Source organism: Lates calcarifer, linkage group LG5 (assembly GCF_001640805.2).
Source record: "Lates calcarifer isolate ASB-BC8 linkage group LG5, TLL_Latcal_v3, whole genome shotgun sequence".
Taxonomy (NCBI): Eukaryota; Metazoa; Chordata; class Actinopteri; family Centropomidae; genus Lates; species Lates calcarifer.
The window spans coordinates 16,119,168-16,141,570 of record NC_066837.1 but is presented as its reverse complement, the minus strand read 5'-3'; the positions used below and the strand labels follow the sequence as shown (position 1 = coordinate 16,141,570).

General features: G+C 41.5%; 1 protein-coding gene across 1 annotated transcript in view; it reads right to left on the bottom strand.

The window, feature by feature from the left end:
- The window catches only part of ptprdb (protein tyrosine phosphatase receptor type Db), a 136,749-nt gene that overhangs the window by 34,782 nt on the left and 79,564 nt on the right, over positions 1-22,403 (bottom strand). Inside the window, 7 exon segments of the mRNA XM_051070669.1 lie at positions 40-309; positions 1,926-2,036; positions 3,753-3,770; positions 6,193-6,201; positions 7,530-7,718; positions 13,364-13,505; positions 15,907-16,052. Coding sequence (XP_050926626.1) covers positions 40-309; positions 1,926-2,036; positions 3,753-3,770; positions 6,193-6,201; positions 7,530-7,718; positions 13,364-13,505; positions 15,907-16,052 — 885 coding nt within the window.

The following is a 22,403-nucleotide window of genomic DNA, read 5'->3' as shown; positions in this document are numbered from 1 at the left end:
CCTCACCCACAAGCCTCATATACATTCTGATCAGCCCACCTTTCACAATAATCTGCGCCACCGCCTCGATCACGCCAAGTGTTGACATGGCGACACATGTGTAGTTGTTGGACTGGCGCACGTCCGTCAACTCCAGGACGTTGCGGCCGATGGGCATGTCGTCCTCAGGTGTCAGGTCTTCCGCTCCCAGCATCCACTTCACGTAGGGCATGGGCGAGCCCACCGCCACACAGGTGATGTTGACGTTCCCCCCCGGCATGATCTCGCTGTCCGCTGGCGGGATGGAGAAGCGAGGGGGGACACGACGCACTGGACCAGATAGCAGCGAAAGCAGGAGGGCAGAGGACAACAGATGATTAGAAATTCATGCAGTGGTGTTGAGTAAAGTGCAGCACAGTGGATAACAATCATAGGTCTATATGCCATGGGATGATTATTTTTTGTTGTGCCATGTGCCCTGAGATGGAGTTTTATGGCATTCAAAGAAGACTGCAAACATCCAGACAGTCTGATACATCACCACTAGGGCGCATGTGATATCAAAATGTTTTATTCATGGTGTTTTTAGGTGTGCTCCATTAAATATTTTATGAACTGAAACACAAAAGATGCTCACAAAAAAATCTCACAGCAAACACACATGCACTCACAGGGGAAAAAAAGAGAAAAGAAGAACGCAGGGTACAATTGTATCTCAAAGGAGTAAACTGTACAGGCAGGTTTAAACCTTCAGTACTGCACATAAAACAGTCCAAGACACACAAACACAAATGGCAGTTTAATGGAAGAAAAGAAAATACTCGGGAGAGACTCAAAAGAGTCACACAGTCGTTACAGTACCAACCTTCTCGCAGCTCTGCAGAGGGAGGTAGGACAGAGCACGGTGGGAGGAGGAAGAGGAGGAGGAGGGAAAAACGGAAAATATCAGAGAAGAGACAGGAGACACGGAGAGAAAACAAGTTAGACAAAGGAGGTGGCAATAGACAGAGAGAGAGAGTCAAAGAGAGAAGGGAGGAAAGAGAAAGAAAGAAGTGAGGAGAGGAAAAACAGAGGGCCATAAATGGCCAGTGTGTTGGTGAAAGCCTTCCACTGCCGGCTGTCTCCATAGACCGCCTGTCAAACACTCACTGAGCAGCACCACAAGATTTTACAGGCCCTGCAAGCACTGTTAGACGCACATCACTGACTCTGTGCTACTTGTGTGTGTGTGCCTATGTGTGAGTGTGCACATATATATATATATATATATATATATATATATATATATATATATACATATATATAAATTATTTTGTGTGTGTGTGTGTGTGTGTTTGTTTCATATCCCAGGAGTGATGTTGTAGTCAGAAAAGCATCCTACGCTGTTTAAAGCGTTTTCCTTTTTTTGTTTTTGTGTTTTTTTTCCTTTTTGGAAGGGGGGGCAGACAACAGAGCAAAAGGCCCCGGGAATAAAAATGTCTCTAAGATTCAAACATTTGGAGGGTATGAGCGTGTATGTGTGTGTGTTGAAGGAAACAGTGCCTGAGGAAGTGAGATGCCTGTCAGATTTGGGGAGAAACACAAGTCTTAACCAGACAATGATTTGGTTTTTCTCTGAGGTCTAAAGGCTAAGAAGGGAGGGCAGAGAGATTAATAGCCCGAGTGAAACATTCAGCCCAGCCTTAACTTGATGTAAAAGAGCTCTCATTTAAAAACTATCCTGTTTTATGACTCTACGGCTAAAGAATTATAAAACACAGAAAATTTAATAGCATCACGTCACATTAATATGATAAATGCATATTCCTAACAGAGGATGTCTATGTAAAAAAAAGTATGAATATCTCCTAAGACTGCACAGTCATTATCAATGCGATTCTTAAATCTAAATGCTTTAATTGGACTCTGGTTGTCACATGACAGGCTGCTTTTTATCCCCCTCTTACCTCTGACATAGAGGTTAGCTGGGGTGGAATAGCGTGTCCCATCGCTGTTGGTGGCAACACACTCATACTTCCCCTGGTCTGACTCCTCACTCATCTCTATCTGGAGGGCACCTGGATAGATGGAGGGATGGAGAAGAAGAGTAGAAGACAGAGGAGGGAGAGAGGGAGAGAGAGAGTCACACAGAAAGATAGAGAGGGAGAAAGAGCAATCACACAAAACTGGACGACATCAAACTGGGCATAGTCCATAAATACATCAACATATAAATGGTAAAAACTGCAGAAAGGGTAAATGAATCTGAGTTTTCAGCAAAAACAAGCTGAACTCTGTATGAAGAACAAGGGGCTAAAAAAGGGAGCCAAGTCTATTGGGAGATATTAACAGGTTTCTACCACTGTCAGCAAGACTCTGCCTAAAAGAGGGGTCAGCTTCCTGATTTAGAACAACAAAAATAACAAAAACAACAAAAACAAAAAAAAGGAAAGCACTGATACAAAGCCTACAAAAACGGAGAATGTAGTCTTCATGCAAGGCAGAAACAAATAAACCAAGCAGCCAAAATGTGAGAAATCCAGTCACAAATACAGTATTTAGAAAATTCTTTGCTGAAAATTGAGATGCAGTTACATTAGGGAGCAAATAATGTTTCAGTTTTCAAGGATAAAATTTGACAAATATATTGCCATGGTAATAAAGACATCCCCAACCCTTTCGGATCCACCAATGGGATCAGGAGTGTGATGTCATTTTTAAAACACACCCAATAAGGAGGTAAAGACAAATCATCCGACCTCCATCACGGCCAACAGATTAAAAAAAAAAAAAAAAAGGAACGACATACGCAAAGCCTTGGGTAGGGACCGATGGTTTTCTCGCTCCCTGAAAATAGAAAAACTGTCAAAAAAGTCAACCAGAGGTTCTTTAAAGATGGTGTGGTAAGGCAAAAAAGCGCCCATAAAAACTTTATCAAAAAAGTGGTTGTTTGGGGCTTTTTATCGGTAATGAGAGAGAAAAGAGAAAGTATGGTAAAAAACCATGAAGAAATGTGTGTGTGCAGGTTTGTGTGCTTATGTGTGTGTGTGAGCACACTAATGTCTGCAAGTGTGTCTGAGTCTTCGCCATCTGGACTTTTCAGGCTGAGCGAATAACAGCTGGGAGGGAAAACAAAACTGGGACATTTGATTGGGCAAATATAGACAAGGTAGAAGGAAAGGCTGTGCCAAGCTTAGGTCAAGACCCAAAAAAAAAAAAAAAAAAAAAGAAAAACAAAAGAAAATCAGGTCATTAAAAAAAACTGAGGTAAAAGTGATAGTATGCTTTGTTACCTCAAACTAAGCAACAAAAAAACAAACAAAAAAAAAAACAGTTGTAAAGACGTCATGCTTTAGATTGGAAACAAAGAATATGTTAAACGCTAAATGATGTTAAACTGATGAATACAAAAGAGAGATCACAATATGGCGAGGAAGGAAGCGATGGAGTCCTGTGTTATAGAGTGAACTTTGAGGCTGAGATGGAAAAATGAAAGGATGAAGAGAGGATGAAAGAAGATGAGAAGAGGGGAGGTGATTTAAAGTCATAGTATAATGAATTGCTTGCTCAATTCCAATTCCCCCTCTTGTGCCTACTGCAGATCTGAAGCAGCTGGATGAGTATGACCAATACGGCAGAGTCTTGAGTCTTTTAGACTAAAACCCATATTGATTAACCATCCAGAGCTGCCTTTTTTTCCTTTTTTTTTTAAAGATCTGTGAGACAAGCAGGAACCAGGGGGGTTGAAAAGGAATCGGGCCACTGTGTCATGTTGGTCCTCCCAGCAGTCTTACCTCGTATGGGCGTGCCACCTGAGTGGGCAATGAATGCACGAGATTAGAGAAGGAGAAGAAGAAGAAAATGTTAGTACCACAGAAGGAGAAGGGGATACGGGAGGGAGGGACTTGGGGGTTGGGGGGTTTTGGTGGGGGGTGGGGTCTGGGGTTGGGGGGGTTGTAACTTGGAAAGGAGAAGAATCAAATTAGAGAGAAAGACTCAAAACATAGATCCTTAAGAGAGCGAGAGGAAGAAGAGGCACAAAAGAAAAAGACAGAGTAAATAAAGACAGAATAAGCCTGAGAAGAGAAAGACAGATACTAGAGAGACAGAGTGACAGACAGTGACAGAGCTATAAGGAGATGGGTTATTGATTTGACTTCATTGACTTTTGCAGCAGGGGCAGATGTTGGCTGTGGGAGTAGGGTAGTGTCTGCACTGCTCTCAGCAATTCTCTAAGAGTTGGACTGGGACTCTAAGTAGACTTAACTGCCCTGATTCTTAACCTGCTCCTGACCTCCATGTACATCAAAACAAGGAGTAATCCTACTAGTATTCTGTATGTTGTAAAGATTAAAGTACTTATAAAATATATTACTGTAGATTGTGTAAGTTTTCCTAGAGGAAAAATCCACCCTCCAACACTTTAACACTTATGTCAGTGCCCATAAACTACATCTGTATCGATTTTCTGTTTTTTTGGTGGTGTGTTTTTTTCTCTCTAAATCTCCCAGATAACTGGCAAAAAGCAAACAATGCAACATCAAGTCAAAATCCTTCCATCGGAGCTGTGACCGAGTCTGACAGCAGAGAAATTGTCAACAATCTAAAACATCAGTGGTAAATGTCAAATTATTGTCTCGGCTCCTCAGAATCAAAGAGCAAGGACAAATTTTTGGACTCAGTCTCTTAAACTGACCATCAGCAATCTAACTGTGAGAGAACATAATTGTAGAAGAGGACGGAGACACTTCACGTGTTCTCTAACATGAAGAACGCAGCGCAGCCACAATAAATGTTGTGTTTGGGAGCTGGACTGCAAAACAAATTAACATTTTTGAAGGCACTTGCAAATGACAATAATAGAAAACATAAACCGTACTTCGGTGTCTCAGTTGTACCTAGCATTTATTTTCATTATTGTTTGATCTGCCTGTTATTTTCTCAGTGAATCATTTGGTCAATAATATGTGAGAGACTACTTAAAATTGATCACAATTTCCCAGAGCCCAATGTGATGTCTTCAAATTGCGAAACAAAATTGCTTGTTTTGTCCAACAAACAGTTCAAAACTCAAAAAAGAAAATATATAGTTTACAAAGATTATAAATCAGACAAAACAGGGAGAAGTGGCCATTCTTCACATTTAAGAAACTGGAACCAGGAACTGTTTGGTATGTTTTGCTTGAAAAATTATTTGAATGATTAAGTCCCTTCAGCTCTAAAGATGAGTGAGTCTTCCTTTGGAGAAGGTGAAAAGAGCTAGGCTACAGTGATCACACACTTGGTCCATGTACGTGGTTCAAGTATAGTATATCCCTGACATGTTCTCTATAGCAAAAGAAGGAAATCACTGACAAAGTGAATGTAGCCAAATAAATGAAAATGACCAGACTTTATGGCAAAACTACCAAACATCACAAAATGATTTATGTACAGTAACAGTGTAAGAGAATTGAAGAGTGGATTTTCCAAACTACAACACCTTGTCAGGCTTTATTACACTTGTGTAAAAAACTGTATGTGTCCACTTTTTCTACATTACAGTAACCAAGTTAAGTAAATACATACTACATTGTATGGTCAACGTCTACATGTCTGAAGCCTGGTAGCTATTGATTTCCTCATAGTGGCTCCACTAGAGGCCTACCTAACAGCCATCTCCAGAAGATAGCGTTATTGACTGGTAACTCTATACAGCAGAGCGGACAGAGTTAAGTGGGTGAGTGGATGACTGAGTGAGTGAATGGGTGAGTGAGTGAGGGAGAGAGTAATTGAATAAGTGAAGGAGCGGAAAAGTAAATAGGTGAGTGTGAGGAGAAAAAAGTTATTGCAGTTCTTTGGGTGTGGAAAGGCTACAGGTGCACAGGTGAGGGTGAGGCTGACTACCTCAAGGGTGACAAGAGATATTTGTGAGTGGTTGTGCGTGTAAATGCGTGCCCATGTGTGTGTATATATATATCCAGATTCTAGCATCTGTAGTATGTTTCTATAACCAAAACAATATATGGGTGCCTGCAGATGTGAGTGCGTATATCTGTGTATGTGTGTGTCTGTGCCTCATATTATCTTGTGTGTGTGTGTGTGTGTGACTGTTAGTAAAATGCATGCCATGCATTTTAATAACACCTCGACATTTGTAAAGGTGAGCAGCAGCAGCAACAGTAGCAACATTAGTGAACAGTATAATAGAAAGGTGGACAGTGAGGGTGTGGGCCTTGGAACAGAAGCACTTACCAAAGGACTCTGTGGTTAAAAAGATACAGAGAGAAAAGAAACAGCATAGACATGGCATTACAATCGGACCATTGATTACACAGAGGAGTTGACTTAGTAGAAACACCTTGAAAAAGCACTGGAACTCCAAAAATAAAAAAAGTCATGGATATTGATTAATTTACATAGAACTGTGTGCTTACAAGAATCGTAAAAGTCTATTATTTTCTATTAATCACACAGAAGAAGTAAGGCTAAAATATTTGACATTTTAAGTTGTATCAATTTTTAAAATTCTTACAATGTCTTAATTTTTCATTTTTCTAAAATAAAGGTCAAAGAGGGAGTCTGAGCAGGGAGTTGAGGGTTGAGCCAGAGAATTAACAAAAAAAAGGGGCAGAAGCAAAGAGGTTGTTATCTGTAAAGAAGCCAGAGAGTTGGGTGTCCAATCACAAGAAAGAAGGGGGTTTTGGGGTCCAGAATTGGTCCCTGTAAGCAAAAGGAGGATTGAGGAGGGAGGGGACTTTGCTACGACAAGTTGGGATTTTACACACTACTGTGGCTATAGAAAAACTGATTGAAATGGATTGAGTGGCGACCTGGGTTTTTCCAAGTAATCTGTCTTTGAGTTTCACAAATTCTGTCAATGTATTTCCTCAAAAAAACGTGGATACAATGTCTGTGAGTCAATTTCACACCCACGCCAGACACACTTTCCAGGAAATAAGGAAAAACAAAAGGTTATTTGATTGTTTAGTCACAGCAGTGAGCTATCTTAGGGAGGCCAATCCCTCAGTACATGCCACCATCACCTGAGTTTACCTTGCAAAGTCTGTCAGTAGAGAAATTAGCCGAGATATGACGAGAGATGTGGAGCGCACTGATGCGTGTTGTTAATATTTTATAATGTTTTTGGTAAGTGAAAAATTAAACTGTTCGTGATGGTGATTTGCACAGGAAGACCTCAGAGAGTTTGGAGAGAAGCGGAGAAAAGATGGGAGTTCACTTTTAAAGGCCTTGAAGAGTTTAGAAGGGTTGGCAACCATACACAGTCAAATCATACCACAGCAGCAGCAGAGAGGGGCAGCTGAGAAACACAGCCAGTAACCACGGCAGGAGGAGTGTGGAACAGCAATAAGAAAAGGGGTGAACGAGGGCAAAAATAACAGAAACTCTGTACGGGAGCAGAGATATAAAAAATGGATTGGGTGGGAAAAGACGGAGGGAGGGTAAGTAGGAGAGGATATTATAAGAGGGGTAAAAGCAAAGTAGAAGAGGAAAAAAAACCTGAAGGTGGAAATAAAAGCCAGGATTGAAAGGAAAGGGAAAGAACGGAAGGGTTAAAAAGCATTAGTTACCTGAGCGGAGCTGCTTGATTCGTCCATTGTTATTGGACGTGTTGACCGGCAGGAAATCCTTGAACCAGGTAATTTCTGGGTCAGGGTTGCCGCTAGCAGCACAGAGCATGGTGGCAGTCCGAGAACGCTCCACCACTTTCAGTTGGGGACCCATGTCTATGGTGGGAAACCCCGAGGGCAGCTGGTCCTCTGGAAAGATCAGAAAACATGAGTCAAACAGAGTTGAACATTACTCACATCTTCAGCTTGGAAGCACAGAGCAGTGGTTTTCCAACCTTTTTTTGTCATGTACTCCCACAGGTGAGCTGAAGTACCCCTTCATCTCTCTGACCTTCCAAGTTTCAAATATACTCATTTGAATGGACTGTATTTAAAGTGGATGTTATTTAACACTGTTCAATATAAAAGAGTGGATACTGTAACAGTTCTTTTTTCATACATGCTATAATTATCTTGGGATTGATGATTTTTAGGACAGGTCTATTTTCAGTGGGTTTGGTCAAGTTTGCATTTGTACTAGTACCACTTCTAGTGGCAGAAACTGGACTTTCATTTTGACTTCTCTGCTCATTTGCTAACTATTTTTGATGAACTCTCAATCACAGCTCATGGCGTTCAGGTCTTACAGCTGATTCAGGTCACTGTCATAGCTGTCAGTTTATTGGGTATTGTTCCTAATGCAGACACATACATGTTTTTACCAAGTAATTTCTATTTCCTTCTACATACTCCCAGTAACTGCAAAAGTACCCAGTGTTGTACAAGTAGCCTTGGATGAGAATCACTAGTATACTGTGTGACTTCTCTGTATGAGCCAATAGGATCCACATGTATGAGGATTAGTGAGAACTACCTTCCACACAGGATAAAGTAGGATAATATCTTGATATTACAATGTCCAGCTTCACCCTTGGGGGAATTTCACACTAAGCCTTGTACACGAAAATGTATTCACAGCTTTCACATTAAAATATATAACGTCACCTTATCACAGCTACAGCCAGTTCTGAAATTAACTTGCCATCATTTTTCCTCATTCTGCCAGCCACTTATTCTTCCTGTCATCAGTGTTACCAGATTGCCTACTTTTTATTTTATTAGGTAGGTAGACATGGTTTTGGATGGCTTTTATAGATTGCGATACTATTTGGATGTTTTTTCCCGAATGAAAAGCTGACTTATAGTCCAATGAATTCATTCCTCCTCTTTGCCAGTTAGTGCTGACTTATCATTGCAGTAAAATACTTGGTGGAAATCATTTTTTTCATTATTCTAACCGTAGACAGCTTGTTACAACTTGTTATTTTCACACACAGCAAGAAAGCAAATAAACATATTTCCCAAAATGACAAACTATTCCTTTATATTAAACTGTCTGCTTCAGAGTTGGGCGTTTGAGCCCAGCACCTGCGAATCTGAGCCACCACACGACTAAAACAGAGAGTTTATGTTCAATATAGGATATAACATGATGCTCACACACCAAACAGGTTTTGAACTTCCCAGAGTCACTAGTCCAGTGTGAAAAGGTTTTAGGGTAAACTGGATGGCCGAATGCAAGAGTCAAATTTAGATTCAATTTAGAATCAAAATATGTTGTGCATGAGCGTTGAGCCCTGAGGCAAGACTTTTGAAGAATCCAATAGTGAGGTCAAAACAGAATAAGTAACATTTCATTCCACCTGACAAACTACCTCACTAAAGCTTTGGGCAACCGCTCTTCGAATAAAAATCAATTGAAAATCAAATACTCTCTGTTCTGCTGGGAATCAGTAGCAGTTCAGCTTGGCTTTTTGTCCAGCTGAGTCTATTGCACACCAACCTCTTTGGAAGTTCACCCCTTACATAAAATCAAATAGGCGAGTCCAATAAAGACACATCCACTGGGACTCGCACCCTTCTGGGACGGCAAATCAAATGTGATACCAAAGACATCCGAGGCAATTAAATCAAACATGAAGAGTCATTCCACTGTGATAGAGGAAATCAAAGGCAGTGGGGCCGACTTCACTCAGTTCAACTGGGAGACTTAAGCGGAGGGAGGGGACAATGCTTCGAGGAGGTGGGGGATCAAAGGCGACAGAACTCTGTCGAACTGAAAAGATAACTGTATTCACCCTTGGAATCAAATAGGTTCAGAGCAAATCAGTTTTTAAAAACAAATTCTTAACTTTGTTCAAGGCTGTGCTTGGAAACTGTGAGGTAAAATGTCAGATTCATGAGTCATCCATAAAAAAGTGGATAAAGATAGACATGGTGAGAAAAGACAGATGAGCAAGGAGCATGTGCTCCTGCATGTGTTTACAATGTATTTGATCTAGAAGGCAGTCTATTTTAATTTTTCCCCCATTTTTTTTTATAACCAGAATCCCTTGTGACTTTATCCTTCTCAACCACACAGAGCCTCATTAACGGGAAATCCTAGTGCTGAACCTCGCCAAGGAGATGCTAATTCTGGTACTAGCCCATCGAACCATAGCCGACAGGTCGTGAGACACTGGCTTCGCGAGCGTGTGTGTGGCCTTTTAACAGCTCCGGTTTCAATCAATCACAACGCCCGACAAATGGAAACATAGACATAATAAACCAAGAGAACAAGATGAGAAGGTGTTCGTGTGTGCAAGCGTGTCTGCGTGGGCGAGTGGTGAAGGAGGGCAAAAGTACACAAAAAAAAGAAAGAGTAGAAAAGAATAGAATTGAAAAGAGTGAGAGAAAGAAAGAGTGACAGAAAGGAAAACAAAGGGGGAGAGTGAGAGAAAAACAGGCAGAATGAGAAGGAGAACACAAGGGACCCATACAGCATAACAATCCTGATTCTCTCCGCTTTCATTATGCAAACGCTTACTTCAAAGCCAGCCCCTCGTAGGCAGGAATAATGCATTCTATTTCATCTACCTGGGGTGGGACACTGAACTGAACATTGAGGACGCACGGTTAGAATGCTGCTCCCTGAGATCATGCATCTTTCTCTGCCCCTTGTCTACAACCACTCACACGTGCACAAAAGAAAAAAAGTTGCAGACGTGGAAGTGTAGGTAGAAGTGTGCAAGAACCTGCACAGGAAATCACATGCACTGGATGAAAATGTACCCACATGCACATAAACAGATACACAACACACTCTTGTGCAGACCAGAGCAAAATGCAAGCTTTTTAATTTAGAGCTGAAAAGGTGTGAAGTGATATAAGTGACAGTGTTTGAGGGCTGATTGAGTGAGATGATGCACATAAACTTGCACATGCATATAACTAGCCTTCTACCATCCATCATGGGGGCAGGTGTAAGCAACACCAAAGTGTGTTTGGGACAAAGCTGCTCCAGCACGTGTGTGTGTGCATGTGTGTGCATGTGTATTGCTGAGCAGTAACAGTTAAGAACCCCCTGAGGTCAGAGCAGATGTGTAACCCTACACTCCCTTGTTGATGGAGCCTTCCACACATCCCACTGTTTCATTTGGATGTGCTCCCACTTCTGTGTTTTCCACTGTGAGCCATCCAGATAATTTCACAGCTCATAGAAAAGCCTGGTCTCATAATCATGGGAACTGCTGTGCGAACACTGTCCTCTTTATACAAGACCCAAAATGAAATCCACACACATCACTTGCTGGGTTTGTCATCTGTGAATCTGGAAGACTGTAAGTCAAGTCTGGTCTTACAATCATGGGAACTAAAGCATGAGCTGGCTGCTGTATTAGAAGCCCAAGTGTAATATGTGCACCTGCAGACAAACCTGTTTCTGTCATTCAGGACTGACTCAGGGGATAAACAGTATATGGGATACATAGATACAATAAAATTAACCATTATTCCAATGTAACAGTTCTACTTCCAGAAATTACTTAGAACTTTACAACTTTCTATTTCCAATTTACAACTTCATTTTCTGCACCCAAAATACTTTGCTCAAGCCCCTTTCCGATTCATTCAGACAGACACACCCTCAACTTTTACCCAATCATGAATTATAGAGTATCTGACTGTACACTGGATCCTAAAGCATATAATTGCTCTGAAGTTCATTATTATTTCAGCCATTGCCAATCACGGCCATTTACTGGAAGCCAAGATTTCAATTAGCCTGGTTCTAATCCTCAGTAATTAAGCCGGCTGACCTTAACACTGGATCCCTCCTGTCAGGCAGTCAGTCAGTCAGTCACTGGAGCCGTGTCTTTACAGAGCCAGGGGAGACAAGGAGACATGACTGACAGGACTCTGTGTGTGCGCATGTGTGAGTCTATGTGTGGGTTTGTATGGGTGCACACACACACGTGTAACTGACATTTGGACTGACAGTCTATCAGGGGCTATTAGCTGCTCCCAGGTGGCCTCTTATTCATCCACAACACAATGACTCCTCGGAGGAGTAGAAAGAGGCTAATCACTACATAAAGACTGACTGTCTTAGATTGAGGATACATTTGTTTGCGGGTGTGCTTGTGTGTGTGTGCGTATGTATATGTATTTATTTGTGTATGTGTGTGTGTGCGCGCAAGAGAGGTTATGTTCTCAGTAAAGAAAAAGATTGGAGATGAGCAGATAGGAGTGTCCATCAAGGGAGGCAGGAAAAATCAAAAATAGATACAGAGACACATAAGCAAGAGCACATACAGATGTACACACGCAACTGAGCATGTTTGCACGCACACATAGAGAGACACACAAACATACACATAAAAAGACAACCATGTGAGACAGGAAAAATTCTGGATGGATGGAGCGGAACAGCGCAGAAGATGCAAAGAGTGGTCTGATGTGAATAATTTAGAGGTTGCTGTGTAGTGGACCTAAGAGCATGTGGAGAGAAGAGAGCGAGACAGAGAAAAGGAGGAAAGTGTATAAAAAGATAGAGAGACAGAAGGCGGGCGAAATGAAGAGAAAGTAAGAGGGAATGAACTTGGGGAGACAAAAACACAGACGAGACACAAAGTGAAGGGAGTGAGAAGGAAGATCTGTAGACTGTGTTATTACCCCTCAGAGAGACAAGAGGGAAAGAGAGAGAGAGAGGAGGAGACGAGATGGTAAAACAATAGGCTGCTCGTCCTTTCCCCACGAGCATGTACTGTAAAGGCTGGCGATGTGATTATCCACACTCGAGCAGCTTCACTCACTAAGACACTCTTGAGCTTCAAACTACCGGTACATAATGTTCTCCTAATGGACTCCACTAACACTAACATCACTATCTGCATTAATGGACTTTCGCTAACACTAACAAAACCATCTACTGCGCTGGACCCAGGCTTACACTTGCATATAAATATATATCTACATCAGGATTAAAAAAAAAAAAAAAAAAAAAAAACATCCTCCGAGCCTCCAAGACAAGCTTTGAACTGAACTTGAGGAGCTGGTCGGTTGATGTTAAGTAACTGTAGTTGAACCTTTACATTCAGTATTTCTTATGGATGCAGAAACGCTTTTGCAGAAACACTTCCCCTTCCCCCACTGAGCATTTAGAAAAGTATATATATAAAAGGTTGATAAAGAGCTTTTAACACACTACAATGTAGTTTTAAGAAAATGAGCATTTTTACTGATGAATTTGTCAGCAATAAAATATGACAAACTATATATATGCAACTGTGTAATGTATAACTGTGTCATCAGTGTCAAACAGTCATGTAAGGATGCTTCACAGGTGCAATTATAGTTGGTGAAAAATACAGCATAAACAATCTGCTTACAAATACATCATAACATGTTATAAAGAATTTAGTATATATATATATTATAAATGCTAAATAAAGGGTGTTAAAATAAGGCTTTATGAATTTATGTAATTTTTTTCACAGCAAGATAGAAACATATCTTGCATGTGTGTTCACACTGACCTCGTAGCACACTCAGTCTGGTGGAGGCAGTGATCTCCCCTGCAGAGTTGGAGGCATGACATTCGTAAATAGCCTCATCTCTGGGGGTCCTCAGCGGCTGGATCCTCAGGACCGAGCCGGACCCGTCGTCAAACTCTATTACCTGTTATTGGGGAAAGGATATTACAGAAGGTAAAATTTATATTCTTATAATGACAACTGAGCAAATGATTTGGTTTTTTCAGCCTCAGTAAGCGGTTGTTTTCGGTTGGTGGAGACCAAAACTGAGCTAAAAGGAGAGTTAATATTGGAGCTGTATTTGCCAGTTGGCCAGAAACACTACTTTAAATTAACCTGTATCTGCTGGATTTGTAAATAAGCAACTGTTTCTACAAGGTTTACCATATAAACTAATAATATGTCAGTATTGTGTTTACAGCTTCTTTCCACAACCCCAAAATGAGCTATTGCAGGTCATAAAAAAACCTTCCTTAGATTCATTAAACTTTAAATTATTGTACTGTGGTACAGACATACTAGCAGCAGGCTTCATCAAATGTTGGACCCTTACTGGTGTTGCTGTTTGGCTTTAATTTTATCTTCAACATTGTTTGCAGCTCAGTGATAAACAGTAATTTTCAGAGACAAAAAGCTTTTGAAGGCCTTTCCCTAGTTTTTAATTTACTGAGAGATGCTGAGGGGACAGAGTCTGGGAAATATGAGAGCACTAGTCAGGTTTAATCCTTAGCCACAAGGCATACCTGGATCCATAGTCAAGGATCAATCACTATACACAATAAAACAGATTCCAGGCAGCAGCAGACAAGCAGTCCACTGATTTGGTGGGGACAGTTAAGAATACAATTGTCCTTGATTATGTCTCATGCCCTTTTCACATTTAGGATATGTAATAACTTAAGATTTTTAAAAACTACTGAATTGTACATTATTAATGCTCTTGCATAAGTCTAATACATGCATGTAATAGATCTAGATTCTGAATTCTCAGAAGATTGTTGCTGACTGAAATCCAATAAAAAGAAATCCCACAACAACCACTGATGGACAGGACAGCAGAGAGAAATATACAGTAGCTGGTTGGAGCTTATATAGGGTAGATTAAAAATAAAATATCTCCCCGAGTGATTTAATCACAAACAGGAAGACACCAAGATGAACTAAAACCTGGGAGGAAACTCAGAACTTATGAAAGTGGAAAAGCACCCTGAGCTCAGAGTGACACTGCCTGGGTGGGAATAGAGGCTGGTTCAACATCTCCATCTAAGAGTGACTTGTGGAGTGGGGAAAATAAATCAAAGGTTAGAGCCTTCAGGAAACTAATAAGGCTGATCATATAAGAATCTCATATACTGTAGCCCAAGGCATCATCTGACATATGAAAGAGTCAGCGCAGACAGCATTTCACACGGTCGTATAACCTTTTGAGTACAAACGAAGAAAAGCAGGTAAACTGATCAAATCTTCAACAGTACAGTTTTGGCTTTATATGCAAAATAGTAACAGATGGTGTTTGTACAATTCCAGAAAATGGCTGTGCAATGTACCCAAAACAAAACACAACCCTCATTACTGACTTAAATGTCAACTTTCATTGCAATAATGACAGTAGTAACACTACACCCTTCACCCACCAGGAACTCAGATTTTTCTTCAAAGCAAAAGCACAGATGTAACTAATAACATTAATGTTGGCTCTGTTTCAGTTAATTCCACTGAGTCAGCAAGCACATTACCAGAGCTCTGAAACTGGCTGACCTGTACTGTAAGGTAACCATTTAATGCCTTAATTAAGATGTATTTTGATTATTAATTCATCTGATGAATATTTTCTCAATTCATTGATTAATTGTTTGGTCTATAAAATGTCAGAAAATGGCAAAACAATGTCTCCAGAACCCAGGGTGATGACTTCAAAAATCCTCTTTTGACAAACCAAGAGTCCAAAAGCTGGAGATATTCAGAGCACTATCACATAAGAAAAATAAGCAGCAAGAAATTACTTTTACTTTTTGCTTTCTTAAGAGTTAGATGAGAACAAGCACAGTATATGAACCTCATCCCATTTGTCAAATATGAAGCTATAGCCAGCAACAGGTTAGTTTATTTTAACACAAAGACTGAATACATGTAAACAGCTGGTCTGGCTCAAAGGTTAAAAAAAACCCCATCCACCCCTAAACCTCTCTAATATCTTGTTAGGCTGGCTCCACCTTCATATTTAATGGACAGATATGAGGCTGGTATCGATCTTCTCTTCTAACTCTCAGCAAGGAAACTAAGAGTACAATTAATTGATTATCAGAACAGCTTCCAATTCTTTGTCTGTTGATTGACTGATTGATAAATCTACCAACTGTTTCAGCTCAGGCCAGTTTCAAGTTAAAACAGCAGCAGCGGCCACTTGCTTTACATGAACCTCTGCTGTGGCTCCGTTGTGGGATGTTAACCTGTTTCCATTTCAGTTTGCAACATTTTCTGGGATGAGCAGACATCAGCGCTCATACAAGGTTATGAGTTTCTTAATCAGTGTCTCAGCATCATACCTCAAATCTCTGGTTGCTGACTTTTTTGCCTTTTTTGTTCCAGACAATCTTGGGCTGTGGATCCCCTGTGGCCTGGCACACGAAGGAAGCCACTCCCCCCTGGACTCCTGTTTGGTCTTCTGGGGTTCGCGTGAATCTGGGGGGTGCTATATGGAAAAATGCAATTGAAAAGTTAGGTCAAGTTCTCAACTCTCAGTGCTGCTGTGTGTGAGTGTGTGTTTGTGTGTATGCATGTGAAAAGCATGGGAGATGAACAAGTTTTGATGGATGGGTTACATAATGCTCTACACAGAACAACACATCACCATCAGGGCTATATTAATGATTCTTGTTACAGTCTGTAATGGATTATTGTGCTTTTATACTGTAAATGCACTTAAGCACCGGAACACCACTTAGTATGCTACTATAATCTGGCATTCACACATCTGTAACACTTATGTTTGAGACCGCTGTTGTACTAGAAAAAGGGTGTGTGAAAGGGTAATGCCAGATATGTGTGTGTGTGTGTGTGTGTGTGTGTGTGTGTGTGTGTGTGTGCAGTTTAATGAAAAAGAGCAAGGAGGCATTAAGTAGCCTGATTTCAAATATCCAATTCAAAACAGATCAGAATATTGCTGAATGCCGTGGACGGTTTTGTGTGTTACAGTGTGAGCTCATTCTTGGAGTACGTGTGCACCTATAGTATCTTTCTTCCAGTGTAGTTGTGCGTGAGGTTGGCTTTGTGTCTGTGTGTGCGTCTTTTTTTCTGTACACGTGTGTGCACGTTCCACCATGTTTTTCCCTCTGTCCCTGTACCACCAAAGAAGCTTAATATTTCTGTGCCATAAAGGATTTATGAAGACTTACTCCTGACATGACCACTAAAACCCCTCGCTCCGCGGACGCCAACAATATCATAACCACAGCCTCCACTGGATTGTGACATCATGACATCAAAAAGATTCGGCACGTCAGTCATGGCACGTCACCGCCAGCTCGCCTAATGGCATTCCAGCCAAACCAGAAAATCCCTACTTAAGGGCTTACCGCCAACTGTCCTGACAAAGGGAGAGAAATTGCTTTTTGCTGTTTAAAAGGAGGGAGGGAGAGAGGGAGAAAAGCTAAGCTTTTCAGAGAAGGAGAGAAAAAGAGAGGGAGCGCGCTGAAAGAGTGGAGACGGCAGAACAGAAGAGCAAGAGAGATAAAGGGAACAAGTGAGAGAGACAGATGGAGAGCGGAACGGGTAAGGAAGAGAAAAAGCATGAACAACAGAAGTGAAGGGAGAGAGGAAGATGAGCAGGAGGTGGATACGAAAGAAAGAGAGAGAAAGAGAGAGAGAGAGAGCGACAGAAGGGGTGGGGGGGTGAGATAGAGAGAGAATGAGCCAGATGTACTGGCAAACATGGTCAGAGAGCCCCAAGCTGCCCAATCACCTCTGCACCTCACTGGCTCACGGCCAAATCTACCTCAATGACTGAACAGAACAGAGTGTGTGTATGTTCATGAAACAGAGAGAGTGTGAGTGTGTGTGCATATGTGTCTGCTTACTCTTCATCCTTGCATATGCCAGTTTGCATACGTATACACAAACTATGCACATGTACTGTGAATGTGTTTGTATGAGTTCATATATTGCATACTGGTTAAATTAATGCAGAAATGATTTGTCAATTATTTGATAAGTCCCTAGGCACATTTTGATAACTGATTTATTGTTTGAGTCCTTTATCAAGCAAAGTTTCACTAGGTCCAGTTTCTCAAATGTGAGACTCTGGTTTTGTCTCATTGTAAACTGGACTGTAGACTGTACAATAGAAGCAATTTGGAGACATTGCATTGCGCTCTGGGAAACTGTGATAGTAATTTTTCACTATTTTCTGACATTCTGCGTAAACGACTACAGAATCAACCAGAAAGAGCTGCCAGATGAGTAAATAATTAAAAAAGGGTTATTTTTAGCCCTAATATGTATATTATTGCACGCATGTGGTTTGTACATGCATGCCATTATACAATACATGTAAGTGATACATGAGTGAGTGAGCAAATGTGCGTGTGCCCATCTGACAGAGAGAATGAGTGAGAGAAAGAGAGAGTGAGAGAGAGAGGAAAACAGAAAGAATGAGGAGTGGGAGAATCGCTCTCTTAATCCTCTTGCTAATCTCTCCCCCACAAAACAAATGAAAAGTGTAAAGCCAGCAGAGCCATACTAAAAGGCACGGTAGATCTTTCAATTGCTTTTTTATCTTTTCCCCCCTTCCTTCTCTTTATCTCTGTAGCCCCGATCCCTCTCTTCATATATCTGCTGTTTAATTGTCTTAGGCTCTTGCGTTCTCAAATTTTGCCCCTTTATCTCTCTGCCCCACTCCTGATTCTTTGCCACTGAATGCCCCCCCCCCCCCCCCCCAATCACAGCTGCTCTCCTTGCTCCCTCTTTCATCCTCCTCCTTGTTACTCTTTCTCCATCTCCTCCCTCCATCTCTTGGGTGTTACATAAGTCTTCCTGTCACATTGACTGACTTAATGAGGAAGGAGGGTGTGGGGTGGATGGATGGTTGGGGAGGGGGGGGTGTAGCAACCGTATGCTTCACACTTCTCCCAGCTCGCTTGCACAGTTCCTCTTCTCCCTTATTTCTCTCCTCCCCTCTCTTCATAGGCTTTCATCCCCTTTCTCTTTTCCCCTCTTCTCCCCTCTCTCGATCACCTTCCCCCTCCCCTTGAATTCAGCCTTCCTGTTCTCCTCCTTTTTATACCCTCATTCCTCCTCTTTGCTCCCTCTCTGTGCCCTAACTGTATTTGCCAAGATCATAAGGGTCTTTTGGTCGTGCTGCTTGGTAGGATTAAGCATTGACATTTGGGCCAGGGTGGGGGTGGAGAGTGGAGGCGGGGGTGAGGTTCAAGCTCAAAAGGGCACTTCAATATTTGCAGTTGTTTTAGGACAGGTTTATTATTTCATGGATATAAAATCAAATATGATGATGGACTTGGAAAATTCACTCAAGAACTCGCTCTAGGCAGTCACAGGGTAAGGTGCTTGTGTGTGTCACTCCTGAGAGCACTTCCTTGTCTTCCTGAATATGACCCAAGATGGAAGTGAGGAGAAACTCCTAACTAGGTCCACGGAGAGAGATTTAGATGGAATTAGACGGTGCCAATCTTTCTCCTCCTGCTGTGTGTGTGTGCGTGCGTGGGATGGATGGAGGGTGGCCTACATAAAGGTCGCCATACAGTCGGATCTGATCTACACAACAGATGGCAGGGATTACAAAGTCGGCTCCCCTCTCCGGACCACTTTCGAGTCATGGCTGAAGATGTGTGATAAACTTTGAAAGGTCGTCTTCATGTCTTTTTTGGTATTTAAGATCAAAGATATGGAAGAAATACATTTAGGTAGCACTGAACAGCATTGCCCTAAAATAAAAATGTCACAAACGCGTCATCTTATAATCAGGTAAAAACTGGGCTGACTGCAGACTTTGCTGTGCTTCCCCTCCAACCACTGCACTGCATTTTGTTTGTACCCTGACAGATACAACACCATATTTGGTTAGACTCCCCTTACGTGAACCTACAAACTGTAATGGGGGTGATTGAGGTTCAATGGAGTAGCACTTTGAAAGACAAATAGCAAGACTAAATGAAGCTAATGGCACTGTGTAGGAGACTACAGGGACATACTGTAGCTGGCAGATGCTGCCTTAACCTAGAGGGACATAGCGAGAGAGATCGAGTTTGTAAGAACAGATGCTAGCACAAACCCTCAGGGAATATGATCTACGAATATGGTGTATTAAGATCGAAAATTGTATAAATTTAAGAATGGAAAGTACATATTTGGGAGGGCTAACAGATGGAACTAACCAGGAAAGATCTACGTCTCGGGCTGTAATAGCAGAGCTTTAAAGGTGTGATAAATTAGGGGCTTCCATACTTTTTATGACACTGAGAAATTTATGAATATGTGTTGATCACAGGAGTGAAATGTGTGTTTTACCCCTGGGACTCAAAATTTTTCATGCATAAATTAATCTAATGATCTGATAATTTAATGACAGATAATCATTCTCTTCTCTGATTACATTAATGTCCATTAAACAAAATAAGAGTGAACCTAGACATTGTGTAATTTATTTTGGGGGAGGCACTGTGTTGGGTGATCTGAACTCATTCCTACAAATGTTTTCCAAAACTCTACAAAATGTTGCAATTGGTCTGCCCTCGGGCTTCATCTTCTGTGCCCTCAATCACTTAGCTAATCTGATACGAAATAAAGCATGAAGCAGACAGGCCTATCCAAACAAATCAAATCAACAAAAAGCAATGGACTCCGTAGCACGAAATGGACCCACTCTGCCTGATTCTGCAGGTAACAAACTGTAACAAACAAATTGTGTAACAGAAACTCTGAGATGCTGGATTACTCAGGAAAGAGCAAAATCAAAGATAAGAATATAGAATGAAAGAGCTGAGCTTTCATTAGGAAAAAACAATAGTTTTGGCTGAAAGGAGCAGATGGGGAAGCCCAGACATTAACGGCAGCTAATCCTGCATTTGTGTGTTTGTATGTGTGTGTGAGAGAAAGAGAGCTGAATGCTTCACTATCTCTGCTCACAGGTTGAATAATGGATCACCCCTCGGAGGAGGAAGGGGATAAATGGTTATTGAACTTCCTGATCAGATCGATATTGGGCGCATCCCCCTTGGACACGTTCATAATGATCCCGGGTTCGTGTGGACACGTGTTCATGTTCATGAATAGCTTTTGTGAGTGTTTGTGTCTGTGTGTTGGAAGTTTTGATCACATCTGAAAAGGCTGCTCTGGATGTTGGGACAACTTGCCAAGCATCTGTGCCTGCGCGTCACATTTTCCTGTGTAAATGTGCTTGTGTCTGTGTGTGTTTGTGTGTGTATGTGCTCATGTCGATAGTTAGGCATGTAATGAGTAATTTACAGCCCTTGCCAGGGAAAGATCCAGCTGCACAGTGTTGCATGCAGTGGTGGGTGGTTAGATGATGACTCTCCAAATGAGAACTGAGTCAGGCTTGTCAGACAAGTTGAGGAACGAGGCCAATATCAGGGCCTGAGCCAGGGCCACCATAGTCAGCCTCAAGAGTGGGTGGGCAGCTGGCCAGAACCATAACTTAAAACACATTAACATCAAACCGACACATTAAGAGCAAATTATCAGCTGCTCGCTTTCGTCCTGGAAATGAAATTGGATTACTGGGGCCAATAAACATAGAGAGACAGCTATCATCCCTCTGCAGCACACACAAGTGTTAATTGGAAAACATTTCGCAAAATGGGCTACTTCAACATAGAAAATTGAATTATACGCAGTTTAGTGCTGTAACTTTTGATAAAACTTCATATTAAAGATAAGATGTTATTCAAGTTTCACAAACTTTAAGTGTCCATCCATCTGAGTATTCTCTAAACCAAATGCGGAGGATTACATTATTTATTTCAAACTATTATCTTCCTTGCCTGTGACTTGCATGTAGCACTTCACTGTGGCCTCTATAGGAGGTCTGCAGTTTTTTTGGACATCTTCCAGCTCATGTCACCATTCATCACTTTAACCGTATCATTTTTACACAGATGCAATAGCATAGGATGAAATGCACTTTTACTGCCGATAGTAATGCAATTAGCATGCCACTTACCCACTATAGCTGCCCCAGGGTCTGACTAGTGGCGAGTTAATCAGGGTTAATTTGTTAGAAACACAAGGGGAGGATTTAATCAAATAGGGTCTTCTTTTATACACAGGTCATTAGAAACACATGGGCTACCCACTGGGTACACAACTTTACTGGGTCAGAGCTGGCTTCCCATAAAGATGAACAGAGGGTTTTCTCAGTGCTGGTCGCAGCGCATTACTCACAGACCAGCGATCAGCTACGCTAGAGCTAAGCTAACGCTATCCTGGCCTCTTCACAGACGGGTGCACCTGCTAAGCCAATGCTAAGCTAACGCTAGTCAGATCCTGTTACTCTCGGATGGGCGCACAGCTATGCTAGCTGCTAATAGCCTCGCTGCTGTGAGCCAGTGATGCAGGACACTGAGAGGCTTCGGCAGCAGGACCGCCTCATTTTCTTTCTCATCAACATGAACTGTCCTTCTCTCAGTCTAATCCGTCTCCCTCATGGATTGAGGTTAGCAGATAAAGATGGAGAACTTATTGAGGGACTAAAGGGTCACTGTGCTACAAACTGAGTATGGGACAACTGACACAAAAGGTGCGTTTTACGCCCTCTACCCAGAATGTACAGTCGACTACTCCTAATGCCAGTGTCGGCAGTAAACAGTTAAAATAATAACATAACTGTGATTGGCATTTTAATTTTGTGTGTACATGACTCCTGAAAATGTTTGTGATGTGACCCATTTCTGTCACCTTCTGTAGAGAGATATTTGCACTGGAGTTGATGGAAAGAGGTCGTCAAGCATTTAAATTAGGCATTTTATTTTTAAGGTTTAATGTCATATTCTGGATAAACATGAGCTGGCAC